This window comes from Tenebrio molitor, chromosome X, assembly GCF_963966145.1.
Source record: "Tenebrio molitor chromosome X, icTenMoli1.1, whole genome shotgun sequence".
NCBI classification, from domain to species: domain Eukaryota; kingdom Metazoa; phylum Arthropoda; class Insecta; order Coleoptera; family Tenebrionidae; genus Tenebrio; species Tenebrio molitor.
The window spans coordinates 11,066,455-11,092,267 of record NC_091055.1 but is presented as its reverse complement, the minus strand read 5'-3'; the positions used below and the strand labels follow the sequence as shown (position 1 = coordinate 11,092,267).

Genomic DNA, 25,813 nt, shown 5'->3' with positions numbered 1-25,813 from the left:
CAGTAATTACAAATCTCACGCACGTCATCTACTCGTAATTTGTGGCAGATAGCATTAATGATAGCTGTTGTAGTTTACAAGGATTTTTCATTTTTTGCCCATTGAACTCTATGGTTACAATGTCGTCTAAATTTCGTGAATTCACACAACACTGGATACACTGGATATAAATTCAAAAGATTTTGTAAAAAATTGTGACATTATGCATCGTGAGATCAAAAATAATTCTACAACGGAATTTATCAAAATTGGAAAGTTTTCAATTGTTTCTAGAACGAGAACTAAATTAAAAAACATTTATTTATATTTTCACCAAATACAGAAAGTGTTATTTTTTTTTTTTAAAATGAATTACATAATTGAGAAATAATCACAGAACATGATTTAGAAAAGATATGATAAATTATTCATTAAATTTGTTGGGCTACCTTATGCAGTTAGGAAACATCAGAGCAGTTTTTTTGTTTTGTTTTTACCTTAATTTGTGCTTTTCTTACATTTTTATATTTTTTTGTAGATTAAGTGGAGTAGCTTTTCGGCTAAACTTGACCCAATTTACTCTAATTTACTTAGGGCCAGTTTATAGAAAGAGAATTAAATATTTAATTTGAATTAAATTTTAATGCGCGATTAACCCATGAATCTGAAACTTCGATTGGCTCAATCTGATCACGTGTTCAGTTAATCGCGCATTTGATTACGATTAACTTAATTTCGCTTCTGTAAACTGGCCCTTAATGTATTTAATTTATACAGTGCCTTCAAAATTCGGAATTAGAGTAGGCTGTGATTTTATTATGAAGTTGGCAACATGCAATTTTTAAAGACAGCACAGCAGTGATACAATGTGATCAAGAATGACTGAATCTGTCGGTAACAATGAAAATTTGAATGATTTTGGTACCACTGTAATCTAAACGCATTTCCGGTTGTCCGCTTTAACAGTGTTGACAGGCAAATTTGACATTTACCATCAAAGGTTCATTTTTGTAATAGCATGAATATAACCAACATAACCTATTTTTTTTTAAATGTCGTGTCAAGTTAAAACATCCAGTCAGTGCCAATTACGAGACAAAAAAACACCAATATTTTTCAATTGTTTCATTGTCAACAGACTGTCATTGTTGAGCACGCTGTATTTGACAGCACAGTACACGTATTTATTCTGATCGTTACATAAAACTATTGACAACTACCAACCCCTAATTAATAAAATATTCTATTCAAATTCCGAATTTATTTGAAGGCACGGTAGTATTATTATTGTACAAAGTGTCTCTAAAAGAACGTATACCTATCAAGAGTCCTCTGGAATTCAAATATACTTGATTTTTACCGTCCTGTAGGATATTGTGGTACCAAATAGAAAAAAAGAGCTTATGTAAGTCCATTAACGACTGGTTTTTAATAGACTGTTGTAAAATGAAAAGTAATTAGAATATAGAAAAACTGAATAAAATTACAAGCAAAACAACTAAGACGTCAAACTCACAACTGACGCTAAGATTTAATAATTTGACATTTGACTGTTGACATTTGATTTGACGGCCTCAACGGCTTGACATAGTTCGACACAATATAATTACAGAGCCGTACAATTCCACAGGATTCTTGATATAGTTGACTCAAGTTGCAAAAAACCACTTTGCTTTTGTAACAGCACTTTTATGGCATTAATCATTTGAAATTACTTTAAAACTGTACTTATATGGAAAATATTCAATCCAAACTATGATTTTCTGATCCCTTTGTGCCTTTATTTGGTTAAAAAATATTGAAAAAATGCTGTTGCAAATGACAAGTGGTTTTTTGCAACTTGAGTCAACTTTATACGTTCTCTTAGAGACACTTTATTTTGTACATCATATCTGTCATAAATTGTTAATATTTTACTTGTTCTATGGTTTATAATGTTTTATTTATCTATTTACTTAATTTTCATTTATTCGTACCAGCGCTATTCAAAAAATGTTTTTTTACATCGTCGAACTCAACTCCTATAAATTAACGTCGGGATAGCGTAATTTGTTTTAGATAACAACGATTCAGCAACAGTCAGTCAACGGCGATAGATGATTAAATGTATTTTTTAGGCACACTTAATAAAAAGGTAATTTTACGTACTCCCATGCGGACGACAAGTAACTCTTTTTCAGACGCACTTTTCTCAGCATCTGTTTAGTAAGTTAACAACGAAACTGACAAAACCGAGTAAACCTACTGAAAACAAATTAATATTGGACAGTTAAATTTAACCAAAGTATTTTATTTGCTAGAAAAAGTGTTATTATTATTTCTGGTGCTTATTTGGTGCATAATAAGAAAATGAATGGTCATATAATAGATAGCTACAGAGCGTGATGAAGAAATGTCTAATACAACAGCGAAAGTGTTGAATAAATGTCGAATACGCCGGTGAACATCGCAGATGATAATCGCAATAATTATTCTGTCACCACTCACCATAAATTATGTAAATAAGTACATAATTGTATTGCAAACAGTAAATTTCTCGTTTTGTTGGCAAGCTGATAAAAAAATACTATAAAAAATTGTCAATATGCATTAATAAATGTATCTATTTGAAAAAAATAGATACAAAATATCTTTGTAATTTTTCCAATGATGTCTTTTGCTGTTCGTTTTCAAGTCTCGGCTGCGCCTCCACTAAAAAACCGAGACTCGGACGAAAAAGATGCACTTTTTGGCCTTGATATACAAATAAATAAATAACTATTGTAGTCTATCATTTTTTAGATGACAAAAAGTTCCTAAATGGGTGATCTTGAGTGTGTAACTGTAATAACTAAATTAATTTAAATTATGAATCAATAAGCTCTGCTAAACTTTGCTAATCTGTGCGGGCAAACACGACCACAAATATGAACTCGACCTGCAATTAGTTAATGAGAAAGTTTTTCCACACGGAAACCTACCCGATACGAAGTCGAATACGTGAAATGAATCAAAATAAGAGTCATTTCTCAAGAGCAAATACATTTTAACCATTAAAGTAAACTAAATTTAATTAACCCAACTTGCGCGGCAGATGCACAAAAAGTTGAAAATAATTGAATAATGGAAGCAAGTTCCTTATATCTTTACCTCCAAGCAAGTGCTTACTGATTGACCACAACGTTGATGAATGAATAGATGCTAAACTAGCAAACTACTTATTGCGTTGGTGATGCAGTAAAATATCAACCAAGACGGACTTTTTGATACAAGAGAGATATTGTTGTGTCGACAATAGCATCAGTATTGTTTTTATTGTTGTAGATGTGAGCTTGTAGGAGAGTGCACCGACAGAAGACACAACGTGCGGGATTTGGTTGTTGAAAGGTCCTCAACTCCACAGGTTCGCCAATAAAACACAGTACGTGTTTCTGTATGGATTTCTGGGTTGCGTCGTCTCAGCAGCTCGCGCTTATTTCAACGGAACTATAAGACTATAACCACGCTGGAAGAAATATTCAAAATACAGAGCAGGACGACAGGTGTGTCGCCAGCATTTAAAAATTTTAAACCGCTCAAAAATTGACTCGTTTCTCCCGGTTCACTTCTGAGGAGTGCACTTTTCGTACGGAAGTCGACTGTTAGTTTCCCACACTAAAATTTAATATGCTTAGTATTCAGTCCGGATCATGAACTCGTGAATTCCTTCCGATTAAAGCTGCGAGTTATTTTTTGACGCAACAATGGAATTGTCGAATTTGTGCAACCAAAACCAAATGTTTTATTAAAATCTCCTTAAAGTATTTAATGTTCTACCATGAGCCGACCGCTAATTCTATTATTAAAGAGGCGTTTTGCTTTTAGTGTACGTTCGAGGCAATATTCTAACTAAATAATATCTGTCGCTGTATCGATTCCCCTCATTCACTTGTTTCTCGTGTTACAGCCATAATTACTGTAGGAAATGACTTAAGTCAATTATCTGTGTCCGTCATTCTGAGTGACTACACCGGACCGAGGTGGATGGCTCTCGGAATGCACACCCTGGTATTTTTTATCTCTCGACATCCTTGCCTCATTTTCTCTACGGACCCGATCCGACGCTCTATCACTCACCCTAGAGCACCCAATGCTCTACCGTCGAGATCCTCGAAAGCGAACGGAAGAAAGCGTTGTCCCACCACAACAACTCTATATCTTCCGAGTGCGAAATCGAAGGAGGGAGGATTTATTCTCCACAGGTAATTCTGTTCACCGCACAGTTTATATCAAGGATCGGAGGTTCTCTCCGCTACACTCTAGGAGTGTCTCACATGGAAGATAACACCAAAAAATCCAAAACAGCAGCTTACAAGGACGCGTTTTACAAACTGACACCTGCACAAACTACATACTCCCAAATGGTTGGGAGCGTAGTGGTTAGGTTGGATAACCCTAGCTCTAGTTCTTTTCATTTTTTGCATTTCTTTTGGCACTCTTTCAGAAGACTCTCCCAAAAGCTACAATCCGAAAACAACTACTCAAGAAACAAATTCCCAAAGTTGATCCGGAACAAGAACTTCCTACGTCTTTCACAGGTACGCACACTACTGACGTCACGATTCCTGGAATCTCTCTTTGCAGACATGTTGACCTTTTTTAGACTCTCATGCTGCATAATTTCTCCGCGATTTTCTACTTCTTGGGATACATGCCCTACTGCAGAAGTACATAGAGACGCGATACCGCCAGTCAGCTTCAGCATCTAGTCTGATAACCTGGAGCGCTGGACTTGTATTTTCTGCAATTGGGATTCTGTTGTCGGGACTCATTATTTCGAAATATAAACCACGTGCGCGATATTTAGCAGCTTGGAACGTAATTGTTGGAGCGATTTCAGTGCTTGGTATTGTTTCATATGCTTACTTGGGATGTGCCGAAAACGACAACAGAGCACCTTTGCTACCAAACGGAGAATGAGTAAGGACTAATCATTTTGATAAATCGAGAATCAGAATTTAATGAATTTAACGAATTGATACACGCGCTCGTGAATCGATGTGTTCCACTGTGAAATTAATTAATTCAAGTATTTTTTACATTAGGGCTTTAAACCATTAAAGCAATACTCGCCGATTATCTGTTAATTAGTTCGAGTTTACATTTTGTTCCAGATTAAATCCAGTGACTGAATGTAATTCGCATTGCTTTTGCGATTACGTAAAATACGATCCAGTCTGTTCGCAAGACGGGACAACTTTCATTTTGGAGTGTTATTTCTACTACTATATGGACCCGTTTGTACACAATCATTTTTAAGTGTCTGATTATTAAAATTAATCGAGGGTAAAATAACAAGACCTAATTTTTTCATCGAATACATTTTTCAATTTTACGAAAACTTTTTGCTTTGACAATTTTACGAGTTGAATTTGGGCATTTTTATTCTGGTTAGGCCCGAGAGCTTTAGTTCGAGGGTTTAACCTTTGAATAAAAATGCCCAAATATCAACGAGTAAAATTGTCTAAACCAAAAATGTTTAAGTGAAAATTGGGAAATTTATAAAAAATTAGGGCGTGTTATTTTTGGCAAGATTAACTCAAGAATACAAACTTTAACGTTAGGTAATTATATATTTATAATAACACTTATTAAAAACACAATTATTAAAAACAATTTGAGAATCTGACAGGAGTAGCATGCAATTTTAATCACTTTTGACGGATGACCGAGTAGTAGGATGTTTTTATTGCGATAAATATTTTTGATTGGATGAAAGCAAGCGTTCTGATTGGCTGAACACGCACGTTTAATGTACATGGAAATTAATCATAATTAAACGATTTTTAGGTTTAATCAATGGTTTTTATAATTGTAAAAATTAATCAGGATTAAACGAATTCTAGACAAAAAAATATCTGTTATAATAAAGATTTACAGAACAAAATCATTTTGTTTTATGTTTTCTATTGCCTATTCAGAACAAATTCATATTTTGCAGCTAAAACCTTATTTTTATGTATCACAAAAATGTGTATGACAAATAAATTTATGTTTTATCCCATTTTTCATCGAAAACACACTATTTGTCATAGAATGTTATGAAATTAGTTGCGTCGAGGACAAAATCAGTTGTGTTTTTATTACTTTGTCTTTTGTTTTCACTAGTATAAATAACAAATTATGTTATGAACCCTTTGAAGGTCTTTTCTTTTTATAAATGGAAAATACGATAGGACTCGTTAAAATTAAAAAAAAATCCGCAAATTCTTCCAAACAGAGTTAAAATTAACTATAATTTAAAGCCTAAAATTTATACCCCCTCATGTGTTTACAGTGTTTACACATCCATTGATAACGAACCACGAAACAAAAATTACTCGAATGAAAAACAGTCTTCAAAAGACTGTAAAGTTTTTACCGCACAAAAATATTTTCACTCACTCTTTTGTTTCAATTGATAATTATCTCATGAGCGAAGTGTCTAATAAGGGGTTAGAAAAGTGTAAAAAAAAATCGATTTAAAAAAGATCAATATGTTAAAAATGTTTATTTTAAAGGATTCCATTGGTGATATATTTATTACTTGAACTTCCATAACGCCCGGTATTGGTAGTTTCTCAGATGGTAAAGGGGAATTGCTGATTCTGATGATTCTGTTGCTACACAAAAAAAAAATACTTATAACAATAGTATAATAATATATCCCAAAAATGGCGCACTAACGATGCACTACGGTGTAAAAGAGATTATTGTAAACGTCAGAAACATGTTAAAAAAATTCTATTGGACTATTTGGTAATTTGGCGGTCTTTGAAACTGGCACTTAATAGGTCAGTTATTTCGAAATATATGCATTAAATTGCCATGAAAACTACCTTGAATCGTACGTATTATCACAAAGTACAAGATCACTCACTGCCAATATCTAATCCTGCATAATAGAGAATTTAAAAGCTTTGAAAATCGTAAAAATTATCTTAAATCCACTACGGCAACATTGCAAAGGAATGATGTACGAGTATATCTTTGTTTACATTGTATTAGGTATCGTTTATTGAATAATTGATTTTTTTTTTGTCTCTGAAAAACGGTTTCCATATTTTTTTCATGTACAGTTAAACATTCTCGATAAGGTAGTAAGTAGTTAGTGCGCCAATTTTGGGAAACCTGTATATAAATACAAAATATAGGTTATACTTTTGGACAACTTGTACAATGATAACTGTTAGGAGTTTTCTTAGCTTGTATGAAATCAAGGAAGTGTTCTTTCATTTCTAAACTGGCACCTGCCTTGGTGCATACCTCGAGGAGCAGGTACTATGTGGATTGCCTCTCGGTTAACCTCCACAGTTACCTCATCTACAGTTAAAACATTACATTATTACCTGTCTTTTTACACCAACTTTTTGCTTTTTGGATGCATATGGCTATCACACATGACTTGCCTTGCAGTACGCTGGCGATCATTTAATTTTGAACGCCAGTGTCATCGTGCTGTCATACATTTCAAAACGACCCTTACGTATTAATAACCTTAATTTTGATTTTTGTGTCAATTTTGAAAATGTAAATGTCAGATTTATCGACAAATCATTCCAGAAGTTTTAAAAATCAGACAAATGGAATAGAACGAGGTTTTAATTAATAAACAATATAAAATTGTAGATAAATTTGACAACAATTTCATAGCTCATGTGTGACAATTTCAATAAAGCATAATTTAGAGTACCTACCTACCTATTTTTTTTGTGACAGAAAAATGACGTCCAAAATTTAATGATCGTAATAGTACTTACCCCACGAAATCTTGGAATAAATTCGAGTGCATGGAACACTTGTTAGCAATAGTGGAAATGCTGGAATACACAAATAATCATAACAAAGAAAAAAATAAAACTAACAACCTAAAACAGTAAAAATGATGTCTATATGTATACTGTGTTGCATACCTAACAGACACGTTATTTAGGTTCCAATATAAAGCGTGAAGTAAACAAACAATTGCAGTGAAAGTCGCTTATAACGACGACCAAGGGACCGCAAATTCCCGTCGTTATAAACGGACGTCGTTACATAAGACTAATTTTTTTTTAGTGAAAAAGCTAAATTTAAGTATGCGTTCTATTACAAGAAATATAATTATAAAGAAACAATAAGTATAAAAGCATATAAGTAAGCTTCAAATGTTGATAGTGGCTCAAATTGTATCCCAGTTGCGTAAAAGAATATTGTTATTGTTGCATTTATATATCAGAATTTTGAGAATCACATAAATGACAATATGACGGACCAATTGGAACACGTCACACGCGGCAGCATGATTTTTCTCGTCCACACGTCGTTATATCCGGCCTGACCCAGACCTCAGCAGGACGTTAAAAGCGACTTCGTCGTTATAGCCGACGTTTGACACACATTATACACGACTTTAAAAACGTTGCAGGACATAGGAATCCAACTAATTCTCTAAGGTTCGGTCGTTATAAGCGAGGTCGCTATAAACGACTTCTACTGTATTTCCTCATCTGTATACAGGGTTATTCACGAGAGGGGTACTTCTGAATTTTTATTTTGCCGCAACCAACAATACCAATGGCAGTAACTACTAAATCAAATGTGTTATTTCTTTTAAATTAGAAATCAAAGTAAGTTGGATAGATTTGTGAGAAATGTCAGATCGACAGATAACCTGTATTTAATCAAAATTCAACAAATAAATTAACAAATTAATTTACTGTAAAAGGTGTTCGAAGTGTCTACCATCGGCATCGGTAAAAACACATTTTTCGAATTGACAAAGATTTTTTGCTGTAACGTCAGAGACAGAACTAAGAGCCATCGTGGATTCAGTTATAATTATTTTCAAAATTTGAAATCAAGATATTGTTGCAATGTGTATAATGGGTTGCCGTAAAAAGAAATTCAAAAATACCCCTGTCGTGAATAACCTGTAGGTATATCCATCTTGAATAAATAAAATTAAACTCATTAATGAAAAATTTTGTATAAATAATTAGGTACACCAAAAACATTTTGCATTGGATAATCAGATAAAATTTCTATTCCACATTCATCAGTTGTGTTGTTTAAATATTTATAATAATTAAAATAATAATAATAAATTGTAAGCATCTTAAAAACTGGTTAAAATTCATTTTTTTTTTCCTTTATAAACCAAATTATTATTACTTATTACTTAATTATAATTACTTAAATATTAAGTTTCTCATTTGCTTCTAGTAATGACACGTGTAATATTTAGAAATGAAAACCACAGCTGTGGTAGCTGTAGAAACATGGAGAAATTGTTTTAAACAGGTTGAAATACGTAAACATAAATGTTATATGTAATGGAAACGACAAAAAAAATGTGAAAATTGCAACAAAATCGGCTGGACCGTAACATAACCTGATGGAAAAGTTAAAAATATTTTTTATATTTATCAATGCAGTGAATGTAAAAACTGTAATAGAAAACCACTGGATGATTTGAATTGATTTGAATGTGTTCAGTGTGATTCTAAAAACTATGCTATTTTACCACCAAGAATGAATTATCAATATCATCCTGTATTACCTGCAAAGAATAAAGATAAACTGATATTTCCATTATGCGGATTGTATTCTAAAACAAAGCAGAATACGTGTACGGATACCTACTTAATCTCAAAAAATTATCAAAGAAACCTATGTATAGATAGTGAATCAAAAACAACATATTCATTTAAGAAATTAAAGTAACGAGTAACTGTTATACAATACACAGAGTTATTATAAATGTTTCTAACATCGTAGTTGGCTGGGAGATGAATTTTAGGTGTGCTGCTTTATATTCAAACATTCCTATATGACAGTTGATCGGCGATAGTAGTCTGTCTGTTACGAGGCTAGCGGCATATCCAGAATTTATGTGGTTTTCTACGATGTTAGACACATTTATAATGACCCTGTATAAATGGATAACTATAGGTACTCGTACAACATGTTTCATGTAAGAGTACGAATCTCACGAACTCAAAATACAACCCAATATTCAATTTTCATGAGTAACTAGATATAAGAAATCATATTTTGACAAAAAATTGTTTGAACATCCCTGGAGTTTTTTAGATTTCCTTTTTTTCACACATTTGCGGAAAAAATCCTCAGTTATTAGTCCAAAATTACAATTTATAATTTTTTATGAATGTAGTTCCCATCGTCAAATGGTATTTTGTGTTGTGTTCTTCAGACTCGTACTCTTGCGTGAAACACGTTGTATAACTATACATTTAAAGAGGGAAATTATACAGTGAGTTTTTTTTAAGATTGGCCATAGGGTTTTACATAATAATTTTTCAATCCCCTGTTAATTTTTGTCCTCATGAAAATATTCAACCCAGTTTTGTAGTAAAGTTGTGGGATATGATAATGTATTGAAGCAATTTCAATTTAATAACCAGAAGCAAGGAATAAGTTAGCAAAAAGATGTTTTTTGAATTCCGTTTGCTTCAATTTTAAATTCTCAGTAGGCTAAAATTTCACCTGACATTTGTAATTTTGATACGTAATTGATTGTGTAATTACTTAACTGCCTATGGAGGCCATTTTGAACATTTCATTTAATTTTTATTGAAGTAAAGAACCTTGTTATGTTATAACATAAAAAATGAATCTATCGTTATTGAAGTAATGTTCAGACTATTTTTTGCATATAATATTTTGTTTGTAAATTGTCTATTACAACCATTTTCGTATCACAAAATGTAGTAAATGGTGGTAAATGACTAGATAATATTATTGTTTAATCTAAAAACAGCGCTAAGCTTTGTAATTTTCACAAAAATAAAAATTAACAGGGGGTTGAAAAATTAGCATGTAAAACCCTATGGCCAGTTTTTAAAAAACCTCACTGTATCCACAGTTCGTTATAAAGTAAAGGATGACAAGTCTGAATTTAATCTTGAGGAAGAATTTGAATTTGAATTATTAGACAAAATTACTATACGTTTATTTAATTCAAAGTCTGGCAAGACCAGTCCAGAGACCAAGTCGATGTTACATCACGAAGATATGAAAAATAAGAGTTACATTTATTAAATCACTAACAAAAGAGAAATGTTTGTTTTTTTCTCTGCGGTTGTTGCACTATAAAATAATTGCCTTCCAAATGCTAAATCAAAAAGAAATTAACCTAATTTATTAGCTGGCAATGAAACAAGTTCGTTATGCAGCGCACTAGTCCCTTTCTGGGAGGCTTTACTTAACCGTGTTGTTCTCCATTTATAAAAAGAAAAAACATTCAATGGATTCATAACACAATTTGTAATTTGTCCTATACAGAAAACTGAAAATAAAAGACAAAATAATTTAAAACGTAAAAAATCTATTTGTCCTGAACAGGCAACAGAAAGACGAAATTTTGTTCTGTAAATCTTTATTATAACGGATATTTTTTGCCTACAATTCGTTTAATTCTGATTAATTTACGTATTAATTTTAATAATTAATAAAAATGATTGTGCCCATATAGTATTGTTCTTGCCTTTCGAACGAACCGCATTTAAATAACTCTTCGCTTTACGAGAGCAGTTTTCCAACTCCCTGCAATTGTTCCGTGGATTGCTTATCGAAGTTCTACATCTTCCTAATCGTTGTTTGCCCGCTGAAGTTCAATGGCGCAACCGGAAGAGCGTCGAATTTTTTAGTGACAGTGATGTGACTGTATCGAAATATTTATTAAGACAAAGGCGGTAGATATTTTTAACAATTTATTGTAAACGCTAACAGATCTAACGTCAAATTAAATATGTAGGTGTGTGAAGGAAAAGGATAAGCCTGAGGCGATGGGTTTCGGGTTGATGCTAATGAGCCTGTGCGGCTTCGTCCCCTCGCCCATCCTCTTCGGAATAATCTTAGGTTAGACAAATAATAGAGAGCGATATAGTACGTTGTCACTTCAAGAATTCTTTCCAGATAAGGCCTGTCTGGTGTGGGGAAAGACTTGTACCGGAAATGGAAACTGTTGGTTATATAATGGAAAAACCTTAAGATACACAATGAATTTCACGGCGGCGACATTCGTTCTGATTGAAACGCTCTTCGACGCTGGCGTCTGGTTTTTTATCAAAGGATTAAAAATATTTCACGAAGAAATTGAACTCGAACTCGAGGATCTAGCTACTTAATCGGCAATACTACACCTACTGAGTCTCTTAGTTTAGTCTTGTAAATAAATACTGGCGGTGTACACCGAATCATAAATTGCTCTCTATTATTCTCCGATTTACCCTACTGTGCGGCTCATCTAGGTAAGAAGCGGACTCGATGGAGTCGTGGTCATCTCCGACATTCTCCATTTCCAGAAGAGAGTCCGATATTGAGTTTGCTGTGCTTTGATTGCGTCTCGCGTCAGGTTCATCGCGGCTGTCACCCATCAGTCTACTGTCGGCAGATGGATGACTGGCCCGGTCCTCGAGCTCTATACTGCTGTCTTCGTCTTTGTCTTTAGGAGGTCTAAACTTCAGAATAATCAAAAGAATGATGGCTAAAAGCAGCGAGAGTGCCATAACTGCCAGTGTACTTATCGACAAAAATGTCACTAAAGTCTTGGTGTACATCTTGCAATCTTTACCTTTGCAAAACTGATCTGAAAATTTGTCTCGATTGATTGATTGTCTAGTGGAATTTTATTCGTACCTGCTATAACTCCATAAATCGCCTTTATGGGCAAGTAGGGAACTAGGCCGGTAAAAGTAGCTTCGAGCCCCAGAGCGGTCGCTTTGTCCTTAGATAAGACGCATCTCATATTTATGATTAAATTCGTTACAAGTGTAGGTGCGAATACTGCACTTGTGAGGACTGAATTTGCTTGATAGAGAGAGTAATACTGGTCGCACTTGGTCGTCTTGTTGCAAAAACCTTCAATAGCGTTCCCATCGTAACATGTGTATATCTAAAATATTCCTACTAAAAGAAAAAATAAATTCGTTTCGTTTGAATACCTTTGCAGCGGGATTATACGAGGTACAACCAGCTGAACACGGCGAGTAGTATGACTTGTCTTGTCTTGACTTGTCTTGTCTTGACTTGTCTTGACTTGTCTCATTTTTACAAACTGGTTGAAATTGGTCGAGCTGACAACCATAAGGGCATGTAGAGTTGGACGAGAGTTCGGAATATTTTGTCTCAGATTTGCAATTCAAGAAAGCTGTGCTTCCGAAAAATCCCATACCAAGAATCAGCACTATGATATTCCACTTCACCAAAGACTTCACTTGCAATCTACTCTTTGCGACTACCATTCCAGTCGCAATTAAACAAACTGCAACCAGGGGTTGCTTCAGTATGTTTGTCGCTAGTTGGGTATCGGTTGCATCAGTCAGATACGAAATGCCGAATCGTAACTGATAGATGTGTTTTTGAAACATGTTTAAATTGATCAAAGCTGATTGAAGCAACATGGCTGAAGCGATGTTGATCATTAGAATCCAGTTCTTGAGTAAGCGCCAAAGTGTTTTGAAAAAACCGTCCATGACTTGTTTAGGTCTGACATCTTCGACACCCGAAGCAAGATCTACTATCGATGCCGACAGTATCTTGACCAAAGTTGATGGCATACTGCGCGGAAACATCGCGATTAGTGCACCGGAAAGGAAGACAGCACCGGAGAGAGACAGCCATTCTGGAAGAGAATGTTGTGACGAGATTTAGACAAATTTGGATGCTGGTGTACCTGGAGAGACGAAAATCATTTTGGTTTTGAGAAACATTGGAATCCAGGAGAGATACATTCCTGCTTGGCGTCCCAATTCTCTGCAGGCCAGTGCAATTCCTGTTGATCACTCCATTAGTAAATTGTTGTATGGCAAGTGCAAAACAATACCTATATAACCGGGACTGGAACCGTGAGAGGTGTTGTCATCTAGGTAGGTTATGCCATGAGATATGAAGGACACAGAAGCCATGGAAAAAAATATTTGACTCACGACCAAAATGACCAGTGCTATGTAGTTGATTTCAGTGTCAGAAGTTTTGCTACACAGATTAAAATCTAAAACAGAGTCGATAGACACAATGGTTTGGAGATTTTAGTACCTATTCACTTGTCTGCTCCATATAATTTTTGCGAAAAATCTCGGGAACCACTAGAGTTGCATATGTGATAGCTTGAAACATTGTCAGACCCCCTATCCAAGAAATGCGATGTATTTTGTTCCCATAGTAGGACACAGCAAAACCAACAACTCCCACAAAAAACTCGTTAGTGTAAATTAGCCACTCTAAAAGTTACACTGTTAGAACTAAGAGAAAAATGAATGTTGTCATACCGATGTGTTGTCTGGGAATGTTGTAATGTGCCCCCCAGATCGTGGCAGTTTCGCGGAAATAAGTCAATGTGACACCTTGCAGGAAGCCGATGAGTGACAGGAAGACAAGGAATACGCCGGGCGTAGCCAATCTTTCTAGGTTGCAACACCGGGTCAAAAAAGGTAGATTGGTGAATCCGCAATCCAACTCACTTTCGCGCATCGCATTTCGAGGGGCTGAAAATTGACGATTTTCGTTGGAATTCGTCCGAAGTAATTCACTTGGATGCACCATTGTTATCAGACGTAAACTAGGCGTGAAAAATATTCTAGCATGATAATGCGAGATAAGTCTTTATCAAATTAAAGTATTGGATAACGTAATCACCTCAGTATGAATAACCTAGAAGTTGAGATATGACGAAGCAGCGTGGTTCGCTTTTGGATCATGTAAATTAAAGGATAGGATTATTATCTCTTAGTGTTTACTTTTTTCCAGATAACCCTCAAGAGAAAATGAAATCAACGAAATCCTTTTATCTCTAATTCTATCCTATCGTGGGGTGCATCGGTGTCTCCCTCGCAGATAATAGGGGTGTGCGTCTCCATTTTCAGCGATATTAGCTTCAACAAAGACGCTGCTCGTAATATTTTAACAATGCATGCGACGCTGCCAGAATAAATGTCGCTTATTGAGACGTAATAGATTTGAAATTTTCTATAAATAAATGCACGAAAAATCAATCGCTGTGCTCTCAAAGACGGCAGCTTTTAACCTCAAAAGGAGAGTATTTGAGACGAAAGAGTTACATTATAATAATCGTCCGGAAGATAGGTCTTTCGATATACCCTGATTGAAGGGTTAATTTTATTAGTAAAACTCAATTTGCTGAGATCTATCGGGTCTTTTATTTAAGAGTTTCCTGTTGCTTTGAAGTGATTATTAAAAATAAGCTGCTGATGAATAATATTTCAGCCAAGTATTTTATTCTCCGTGAAAGATCTTAGAAGCCGATTTCAGCGAAATTGCAATTCAACTACAAATGAAACATTTTTAAAGAGGCCAAATAATATTATTTTCTAATAAAAATTCTTTTCAGATTCACTACTGCAACGAATCTTCCGGTGCGTCGTAACGCGACCAATCATCATTTTCTGTGCAACAAAAAATATTCACACGTGATTACATAAAACTGACTGAAAACTTGACTTGCAAAATCTCGACTTGAATACATCACAAAGCTCCGAAATTTCTTTTGTTCGTATTTAAACACCTAGATTACACCGCGTTCTGTATTTGAAATCGTCATTTTAATTTAACCAACCGTTGAAAACACCACTCGGTTTAATTAATTCCATTAAGTCAAAGTAACGGAATTTGCGTGAAGTTGCGGCGCTCAGCTCAATCCGACTCGACTTAAGATCGCTTCGGCTCATTTTAAGCCTTTTTTTACTTTTTTTCGAGTATCGCTTAGTAGACCTTGTTCCGACATGACTTGGGGCCGACAAATTTTCAAAATTTGTGTCAGTACTCAGTACTGCAAGTTCGTATTGATTTTAGAGGGCAGCGCTGTGCAACAGTCTGCTCTAGAGGCGTCTATTTAAATCCGACAACTCTCGTCGGATGGCGCCACACTACATATTTAATTTCTAAGTTGCTAAAACGCTTTTCAGATAATTTTGATGAGGGTAGCAATTAAAAATCACCCACATAGTTGTCACTTTCTCTTCACTCGCAACGAGAAATTCAGTCTGATCGAGATTTTACACCATGAAAGATGTCATTTTTTTTTAATACATCCGTGACCAATTCGAGTGAGTATTAGTTTTATTTATAAAAAAAAGATTTATTGTGGGACGCCTTTCCAGTGCCAGTTTTAAAATCTGATCACATGAATCAAAACCAGGGCCGGACTTTTGGCCCGTTATTGGGGCTATTTCTGGTGAATTTATTTGCTAAGGCAGTGACTGCAAAATATGATTCCTATTTTCCGTTCCATTTATCGCACGATCCTAGTCCTTGGGTGGCTTATAATAAACCTTTGTCAAACTACAACTATCATTCTTATTATCCCCACTGGTATCCAGTGAAAAACCCTTACAATTACGAACAGCCCTCCTATCAGACTTACCCCACTTTAACAACGGCGGCTCCGTTTGTGAGCAGCGAGCACTTGCCGCCAGACTACGACAGTGATTATGCCGAAGATTATAATTATGGTACGAATACTCAGCATCCTAATGAGTTCGAAAGACTAATTCCGGCTGAATCTAACAATGTGCAAAAGCAATCCACTCAAGAGTACACGAAAGGAACAACCGCTCATTACTTAGACGGAGTTACCACCCTAAATCCTACTACAACAGAAGATCCTATACCTGCAGAGTCTAACGTCAAGGTAAAGCGGCAACCGACTCAAAGATACAGAAGAAGAGGGACCACAAGACGTAACAAGTATTCGCAAAAACGCAGACGTACGACTACTGCACCTCCTGATGATTATTATGACAGCTACGAAGACTACACCGAACGGTACAAACCAAACAGACGACGACCTACACAAAACAGACAATCAGCAGAGTCGTACTATGACGATGAAGAGTATTACGATTCGTACGAAGCAACTACTAGGTACTATAAAAAGCCAAAACGCCGTCCCACCAGAAAAGCAAACAAGAATCAAAATCGCAATGACGAATCGTTCGAAGTTGAGATCAGTACCGAGAGAATCAACCCAAATACTGAGATTGTGATAGTGAGACAGTCTCAAACGACTACAACTCAGGCCACTACCACTACTGAGCCGACTACTGTCATCACTAACAGTACCGCTGCGCCGTCTACCACAACTGCCAACTCCACAACCAACAACTCCACTTATGGTAATGTAGCCAACGACAAGTCTTACCAAACATTATTTAGTGACTGTTTTAGGATATGGACCATCGAATGGCAACGAGTACGTATCTTTCACTTACGGACCTCCTGTGGGAAAGTACCAATATGCAGTACCTTATGTGGACTGGTACTCTCCGGAAGCTACGCGAAACGCAATCGTGAAGAGAGTCCGCGATATTGTCAACCTCGGCGTAAAATAGAACGAAATACAAATTATTTATAAATTAATCGGTGATGGGAATTTGTGTTGTTTTGTATAGTAAATAAAGTTTTGTTTGTAATATTTTGGTAGTGTTGGTTGTTTTTGTCCACGGAAAAAAGTTATTTAGTGATGTGTGGAAACCAAGGTATTATCTTTAGCGACAGATTTGTGCCAAGAACTGAAATGAATATAACGTGTGCCCACGCGCTCTTTTAAAAATTTGCTGCAATAACTTAATTTTTTCCGACATCTATTGCGACGTCAGAGATATATCACTGGATGTATTTTCAACGTGGAAAAAATGCGCCGCTAATGCGACTCGACGAAAAATTCTTTCAGATTACTGAATTTGTCTCGAGTGACTACTTTTAAACCAACAGAAAAAATCTTTGACACGGAACTATTGCCCAATCCATTGTGAAGTAGAAAGTAGATCATTTGTACATAAATTAATTATGGCGTGCTGGTCCATAGCACTATTAAATATTTGCAGCTGATATTAAGAGAAATTAAATAAATGAAATTAAAAAGGATCATCTGTGATTGCCTTTTTAAAAAGCTTTGGCATGTACGTGGGACACTACAGGTGTATCTAAAATGCGTGTGTTAATTTTAACACGTAGCAGAGCTTGTTAAATGAAACGTTTTTTATATTTAAATTTTTTACGAAAAAGCGTCACAAATTGATTTAAAATTTGGAATCAATTATCCATCAAAATGTATACCCGCCCATGGTACGGGTGAAAATTTTCTGTTTTAAAAAATTTCTCATGGTTACAAAAAAAAAGACTAGTTAATCACAAAACGATTCGTTTGGTAAAAATGGGGTGGCAAAAAAACTTGAAAAACTTTTGTGAATTTTGCAAAATGTTATAGAGAAAATGTTCATAAGTTGGCGAGTTCTTCCACTAGTTAAAATTAACACACATATTTCAGATACACCTGTATACCGATTCTCATTTTTTTTAAATAAAAAAGTCATTCCTAGCGATAATGAATCCAAGCTTTAAAACTAGACTTGGAAATATGGAATTTTAAAGCTTCCTAAAAGTGCGAAGCAGGAAGAAGATATCTGTGAGCATCTCTTAGTCCCTCTATCTTCTTTTATTATTCAGAATTTTTTTTTTTCTTCTTTTATTTAACGATATTTACAATGAGGGTACATTAATTTTTTTATCATAAATTTCTTGTTTTTCATGTGTGTACTACTCATTCTACCTCAACAGTTCTTAATTTGGCGAGTTCAGAAGAAGTGGACGTCATAGTGATGGTTCCAGTCATGTTCCAGCTCACCTTCTAAAAATGTACAGACTTTTTCAAAAAGTCCAATTTTTAAGATTTTATTATAATTTTAAAAATTTTCAAAAAAAGTTCAATTCTTTTGAGATATATCCATAATTTTTACAATTGTTAAAATAGCTAATTTTTATGTCACTTTTGACAATTTTAAAAAATCAACAGTTAACAGTAACACAAATACTGTATTTACAAAAAATTGGATGCACTCTTCAAAATGCTTGAAATGTCTGGACGATATTGTTGACACCTCCACACTCTATAAACGCCGACAAACTGTCTAAAACAAAAATACACTTTATAAAAATATGTCAGTGTTCATTTATCTTATCTTTTAAACGATCAATAAGTAAAAATAACTTACACTCATAAATTCTAGGATAATTTTCGAATACCACGCGCTCACCGACATCGCATCCCAACTAAAATTCCATTACAATGCGCCATCTATGAATAGCGTACAAAAGACACACCAAAAGTGTTATAGGTTGCTTTTGCCGGGGTTGTTTGTTATATTCAATGACAATATGGTTGTCTATCTCTAGACGTTATTTAAATTGATATCTTGGGTGATTCGTGACGAGAAATTATTGCAATGTTTTATGCACAAAATTTTTCGATCAAAAGAATTCTTTAAGTAAAAGTTAAACGTTGTTACAATAATTCCTTGGCCCGAACATTTTACACTTACCTACAATAACTTTTTATCAATCATTTTTATTCAATCGATTGAGTTAAAACGATTACATATATCTGTTTGTTACAAAGTTATTTCACATAAAATAAATCAAAAATGATATTGGTCAAATTTTGCTATTTTTAACAGTTAGAAGGTTTAAAGTTCAAAAATTTCAAAAACAACTACAAGAACTACAAGAAAAATAATAATAGAGCTTTATCGATTGCTGACTTTGAAAGAATTTGAAGATATTTATCAAAAAGAGAGGCATTTTGGAAGCTGAGGTCGTTTGTTGGACGAAACTAATTCCTGCATCAAAGAAGATACTAAAATGTTCTATCAGATGTGTTTTAAGATTTTAAGTAAAGGCTGATTGTCAATAATATGACTAAATAGATGAAACAGTGTTAACTTTTGTTACAAAATTCACAAGGGACGCTTGTTAACAATTAAATTGAAAAATTCTTTAAAATGGGGCTTTTTGAAAGAGTCAGCAAAAGTTTCAACTGCGTTGGCCAGAACTAACATTATGTACCTACTACATTTACTGTCATATTTCCTTTCGAGTTCTACAATTTATTAAAGTAACATACGCACTAAAAACGTATTGATCAGGGTTTAACCTTGATCACAATCAAACATTAGCCTTAATTTGGAACCATAGAGCAAAAATTCTTGTAAAACTTATTTTGTAGTAATATTTGAGTGAAAAAATATGTTATGGAATGAACCAATGGAGATAAAATGTGTCCCAAAGGGCCATTCCACATCAAATTAACCAATAAAAATATCATTTTGTAATTTATTTTGGGCATATTTGTAGCTTATGATAAAATTAAATATCTTTAAAGAAGTTGTTTTTGACTTACCGAATTTTCAAAATGATCAATATTTTTGAAAATTCGCAACCCGCTATAAATTATAATGAATTACTAAAGACCTGTAAAAGTGCAGATGTAGGTCGTCTGATTTTAAAAACGTGTTTATTAACTTATTTATTGTGATATTTCCAAAAATTGAATTTTTTCAAATTCTCAAGAAAGGTTCTCTTAATTAATTATACTTATCTCGCGAACATTTGATGCAATTTCAAGATGGGATCGTGGTTAGGTTCTTTTATATTTAATTTTATTGGAATGATTGTTTTTGTTATTTTGAGTGGTATAATTAACAATATGACCGAAAGCGTTACTAATTGTCAAAATTGAGCTTAAATATTTAATAATTAGTCTATTATGTGAAGGAAAACAGGCGAATTTATTAAAGAGAATGTGACAAAAAATACAGGGTAGATAGGAGATTAGCAATAAATTGTTGGATTGAATTTGTCCTTCGTACTATATACTTGTAATGTCCTGCGTTATCTATATATTTAATCGAACGGCGAGCACGAAATGCTAAACTAAAAAAGCTATACATTATTTCACTTATACGGACTTTCATTTGTTGGTCATTATTAAAATACTAACGACACATTTTCCATCGGTACTTAATGAAACTTTAATTCTCACTAATAATACCTATTTTTAAATAATAAAATGGTAGCAAATTACTTAGAAAAATCCATACGCATTACCGCAATAACAAATAGCCCGGCTATAGAACAACATGTTATTTCAGACATAAACAAAGAAATATATGTTTATCGTTCACAAAAATAGATTTAATTACGAATTGACAAAAACTGACTTGATGCCTGAAAAATATTGACATGTCCGTGAACAAGTGATAGAACAATTTTCCGTGGGCTTTGTCAGGGGTGAGCGCTAAAAAACCGCCCACTTCTCCCCCAAGTTTATATTTTTTTCATGTAATGCGTGTGAAATGTAAGGGTCGGAACTGGATTGTTTCCGAAAACTATTGCCTGTTTCCTGACGAGTTATTATCTTTATAAGGACGGTAAAAGCGCACTTAAACAGGCCTTAATTACATTAAGACATTTCCCGGGGAGGGTCAGCTGCTCCCGATACAATCAAAAATTGTTTTTCACCCCAATTAGCCCGCGCAAAACCGACTCTTATCAAACATTTTTTATTCAGTTTTGTTCAAATTATTTTTCATGATTAGTGAGTCGTGCGTGTGACGCTTACTATCGGAAGCATGATGACCTGTTTAAAAGCTAAATGTTTAAATATCTACCTATCGCTTTACCGATAACACTACACTGTTGCAAATACTGCGACGAAGCTTGCAGAAAAAAAAATGTAATGCAGGGAGATGTTTTATTGTTCACCCTGAAATAACTTCTGGCACGTTTCTTGCACCAGTGAAGGTCTGATAAGTGTACTTTGTATTTTCGGTTATCCGACATTTGATCCAGAGTGTGGACAATTAACACCGACGCTGGTGGCGCAGTTAGAGAGTTATTTATACATCGGTGAAGTAGACGTCCACCAAGACGGGGTAAATCGGACGAATGAAAATGTTGCTTCGTCCATCCCCAAGTGGCAACAATCTCGATCTGATGAACGTCCAACAGCTGGATCTATTAACCACGGTTTTACCAAAATAGAATTTGAACCTCTTTTTACCGGGAGATAATTAGAAGCGAGAGAGTACATCTGCCCCCGTATTCCGACGTCTCGACGCCGCTTGCGCTAAACACAATTCTTACTTCCTCCTTCGGCCCAAAATAACGACACGAACGTCACGATCTCACCAACTAAACCCGAACCTTCCGATTCCCAGTGATTTTTGAAAATGTTTTTGTTTATTTTTAAAATTGGATTTTATCTTGTCGAGACGGTTTTTCAGCAGTCAGAAATTAAACCGGAATCAAATTTGTGTACAGAAGCTTTCAAGCGCGCTGCTATATTGTAGGCGAGCTTAAGGGTTATTGCACCGAAGTGTGAAATACTGAAAGCAAAGCCGCATATAAATATTTCAGGGGCACCTCCTTAATTTACGCGCTGGATGATTAGATATGAAGCAATCCGTCCGTCGACACTGTCGTCCAATAAAGCTTGGAAACATAACGTTTTCCAAAAAATAAACAAATATAAAAGCTCCGTCTTGATACAATAAAAATATCATTTCGAATCCGCTTGAACCACCGTAAAATTTACTGGCCGTATTAGAATACTTGTGGCCTTCTCAAAATAGCTCTTAGCCATTGCCGCTGAAAACTCTCCAAAAGTTACGCATCACTCCACCAAGGACACGCTTTTGTGTCCAGCTTCCCGGCCAATTTCCACTCTTCCTGGAGTCACCAGGACGCACCCAGAAATGTCCCGGAAAACGTCGTCTTGACTGCCCGGAAAACGACGAATTCGACCGTGGTGGAAATGCGAACAGAATTTGGCGACGAAACATCTTTTTCCTTATCTACAGATCATTAATGTCGTAAATGCGCATCTTTGAACTAATTTGGCACAAACACTCGCTCCTCATAATAAAACAAGTTGAGTTCTTTTGTCTAATATAAATAGTGGCTTGGTATTTTTTGATTTTAGACGTAGCAACAGATACACCGTTTAAAAACACACAAAGACAGCTGAACCACTTATTTTCTCTTGTTGATACGATTTCGTCAACATTACTAGGTGCAATTTGTTGATTTATGAGGTTAATAACGTGTTCGTTGTTGCTAGATAATTTTATTTTCACCACGGTTTCACTAAAAATTCAAAAATTCTCTTTATCAGTTGTGTTGTACAGAAACTGTTCGGTGTTGAAAGTCGCATTTGGCACAGCGAGTTGTCGATTTTTTATTATTTAGCAAGACGGAAAACAAGTTCTTTTCTTTTTGATTTTTATGTTTTGCTAATGTTGCAATGAAAAGTTTTTTGAGTGGAACCTGGCCGTAATAAAGTGATCTTTAAAAATATCGCAACTGTTGTCGTAAATTATTGATGGGTTTTAATGCAGTATGATGCAGATTGTTTAGAAGATTTGTGTTAATATTTAGGATGTCTAAAGTGCTGCTAGTATAAATACCATTGTTGCCATCTTTGTTTGCGAGAATTAGTACATTTTAAAAATACATAACGTCGTTCTAGTTGCCAACTAAGTGGTCACGTTAATTACCATATTTTTTACTGGAAACTCAAAACACAGGTCTATACTATATGTAGTTACGAGGTAAACGAAAACGGAAAAGAAGGACCAGTTTGGTTTAATTTTAAATTTAAAAAAGTTCTCGCAATTGGTAAAAAGTTTAGTTACTGCCTACTTTACAATTGTGGTAATGGCAAAGTAGTAATTGAAATAATATACGTAATAGATTAAACTATCTTAAAGAGCATTAGGGAAACTAAACCGGATGTTTGATAATGACGATTTTTTCGTCTTTTTAAATAAATGTGGATTGAAAAGTTCCAATTTCCAATAACATGTTGCAAATAAACTGCATATTGGAGTACCTAAATGAGTAAATTAGGAGAGTTGGAATATGATTTAAAGAACTACGTCAATTTCACTTCAGTATTTAAAAATATAAAAACTATTTTGGATAAAGCCTTTTTACTGTTAAGACTGAAAAACAAAATCCTGTTTAAAAAAATCCTAGACAAACAATTAAACACTTCGCTGAAATAAATTCGATCAAAGAGTAACATTGGAAAAGGTAACAAATAATGTATAATAAATATTTAAACTTGTGTGAAATACAGGATGTCCCAAAATTGGCGTACTAACGGTGCACTACGGTGTAGAAGAGATTACCGTAAACGCCAGAAAAATGTTAAAAAAATTCTATTGGACTTATTTGCTCATCTGGCGGTCTTTGAAAGTGGCACTTAACAGGTCAATTATTTTGAAATATATGTATGAAATTGTCATGACAGCTACGTCTAATCGTACATATTATCACAAAGTACAAGATCACTCACTACCAATATTTAATCCTGCATAATAGAGAATTTATAAGCTTTGAAAATAAAAAAAATATATTTTAAATCCACTACGGTAACATTGCAAGGTAATGATGTACGAATATATCTTTGTTTACATTGTATCACCGTTAATAATATGTAATAATAAAAATAATTGATTTTTTGTCGGAAACATTTTTTCCATATTTTTTTTTTCATGTACATTTAAACATCTTCGATAATGTAGTAAGTAGTTTGTACGCCATTTTTGGGACAGCCTGTATATCGGGTGGTCATTTAAATTTATCCTCAAAGTTGGCGTTGAAAAGTCGATTGTGAACGCACCACTCGTCAGTTTGAAGACTAAGAAATCATTCAAGACACAAACAACGCAAAAAGTGAGGTTAGATTTAAACAGCTGATCCGTGGTGCGTTAACAATTGACTCTTGAACGCCAACTTTGAAGATATAAAAATATAAACTATTTCATTTTTATTGGAATTGGAAGCAAATTTTTTATAAGGTATCAGAATTACATATCCAAATTCCGATATCTGACATGTCGCAAGGATCCCCTCTAGGCTACACTTTTTCTCTTTATAAATAACTTTGAGAGTAGCAATAAACCATGATTTGTGTTGCAAATCTCTTCGACCAGTGAATTCGAAAGTTTGAAAGCTTGAAGACATTTCTATAAAAGAAATATTTCCGCGGATCCCTGTTAGTAATTAATAAACAACAATAACCAAAAGGAACTTTGTACCTACAGAAATATTATTTTTGATAAAACTATTTATTTATTTAAAATCTTAAAATAGCCTTTTCATAATATCAAAATAATTTAACAAAAACCTTTAACCTTTTAAATTTTAAGGGCTCGCCAAGTATCAAATCGCTGTTGCTCTAAAATAAATTAGAAATTAATTTGTGAAATTTAAAATTTAATTTCAGATTCTTTATAACCTTAATTATTACATTTTTAATCTTTTCCATGTTTGAAGGTCTACTTTTTGAAAATAAAACTGTTATTGTTAAAATTACTTCAAAAAGAGGGCACGGCATCGAGGCTGAATTTTATTTTATTTATCATTACCGATATTTCTATCAAGTAACGATAACTCCTTTGAAAGCACTACTTTTCATAGTACCTATCATGCATTTTACATTACGCCCAGTTTACGTATTACACACGATAGTGTAATTAAGTAATGAAGTATGAAGTAGTATTGAGAAGTTACAAGGGAATGCTGCGATCACCCATCCAAACACTGACCCCGTCAGATATAGCTTAACTTCACTGATCGAATGATGATAGTGTTTACACGTTAGTGCGGCTGCTGTATTTTATTGTCATTAATAGCAAATAATATGAATAAGATACAGGGTGTTTCTGAAATAAGTACATTAATTTTAACTGGTAATAGAACTCATCAAAAGGAACAACTTTTTTCTTTGCCATTTTGGCGAAAAACGTTAAAAAAATAGGAAAGATTTTCCTAAAACCGTTCATATCTCCAAAAGTAAGCTACCTAAAAACGTGAAACAACCAGATTCTTACGAAGTGCATTTTTTGCTATACGGGTAGATTTCTTTGAATTTCGATTTCTGCGTTAAAACACGTTTTCTGGATGAAAATGGACGTTTTTTTCATATTAGCGCTGATCTCAATTAGCCATTGCAGTATTTAGTGGCGTAGGG

At 34.3% G+C, this 25,813-nt stretch overlaps 2 protein-coding genes and 1 pseudogene across 3 annotated transcripts; 2 read left to right on the top strand and 1 right to left on the bottom strand.

The window, feature by feature from the left end:
* The first annotated feature begins 857 nt into the window (after positions 1-857).
* Positions 858-12,107, top strand: LOC138140107 (solute carrier organic anion transporter family member 74D-like; annotated as a pseudogene).
* Positions 11,678-14,523, bottom strand: LOC138139877 (solute carrier organic anion transporter family member 74D-like). The gene is made up of 7 exons (XM_069060450.1): positions 14,250-14,523; positions 14,025-14,201; positions 13,805-13,972; positions 13,655-13,753; positions 12,924-13,603; positions 12,619-12,874; positions 11,678-12,568 (listed from the first exon to the last, which is right to left on the bottom strand). The coding sequence occupies exons 1-7, from the start codon at positions 14,521-14,523 to the stop codon at positions 12,177-12,179; spliced, it is 2,046 nt and encodes a 681-aa protein (XP_068916551.1). The 3' UTR covers positions 11,678-12,176.
* Positions 14,524-14,549: 26 nt separating this feature from the next.
* Positions 14,550-17,418, top strand: LOC138139876 (uncharacterized). 2 transcript variants are annotated; one of them, XM_069060449.1, is made up of 4 exons: positions 14,550-14,678; positions 14,728-16,043; positions 16,098-17,111; positions 17,164-17,418. In XM_069060449.1, the coding sequence occupies exons 2-4, from the start codon at positions 16,007-16,009 to the stop codon at positions 17,325-17,327; spliced, it is 1,215 nt and encodes a 404-aa protein (XP_068916550.1). In that variant the 5' UTR covers positions 14,550-14,678; positions 14,728-16,006; the 3' UTR covers positions 17,328-17,418. The 2 variants fall into 2 exon arrangements, with proteins under 2 accessions (XP_068916550.1, XP_068916549.1); XM_069060448.1 differs by having other exon boundaries at positions 17,152-17,418.
* Positions 17,419-25,813: the final 8,395 nt, after the last annotated feature.

Bases quoted from the DNA above. Each gene is read 5' to 3' on its own strand.
- LOC138139877 (XM_069060450.1), bottom strand. From the start codon at position 14,523: ATGGTGCATCCAAGTGAATTACTTCGGACGAATTCCAACGAAAATCGT. The intron at 14,202-14,249 runs GTATGACAACAT...TGTAACTTTTAG, and splicing joins CATTCCCAGACAACACATCG to AGTGGCTAATTTACACTAAC. The intron at 13,973-14,024 runs GTGAATAGGTAC...ACTCTGTTTTAG, and splicing joins AAATTATATGGAGCAGACAA to ATTTTAATCTGTGTAGCAAA.
- LOC138139876 (XM_069060448.1), top strand. From the start codon at position 16,007: ATGTCATTTTTTTTTAATACATCCGTGACCAATTCGA. The intron at 16,044-16,097 runs GTGAGTATTAGT...ACGCCTTTCCAG, and splicing joins TACATCCGTGACCAATTCGA to TGCCAGTTTTAAAATCTGAT. The intron at 17,112-17,151 runs GTAATGTAGCCA...AACATTATTTAG, and splicing joins AACCAACAACTCCACTTATG to TGACTGTTTTAGGATATGGA.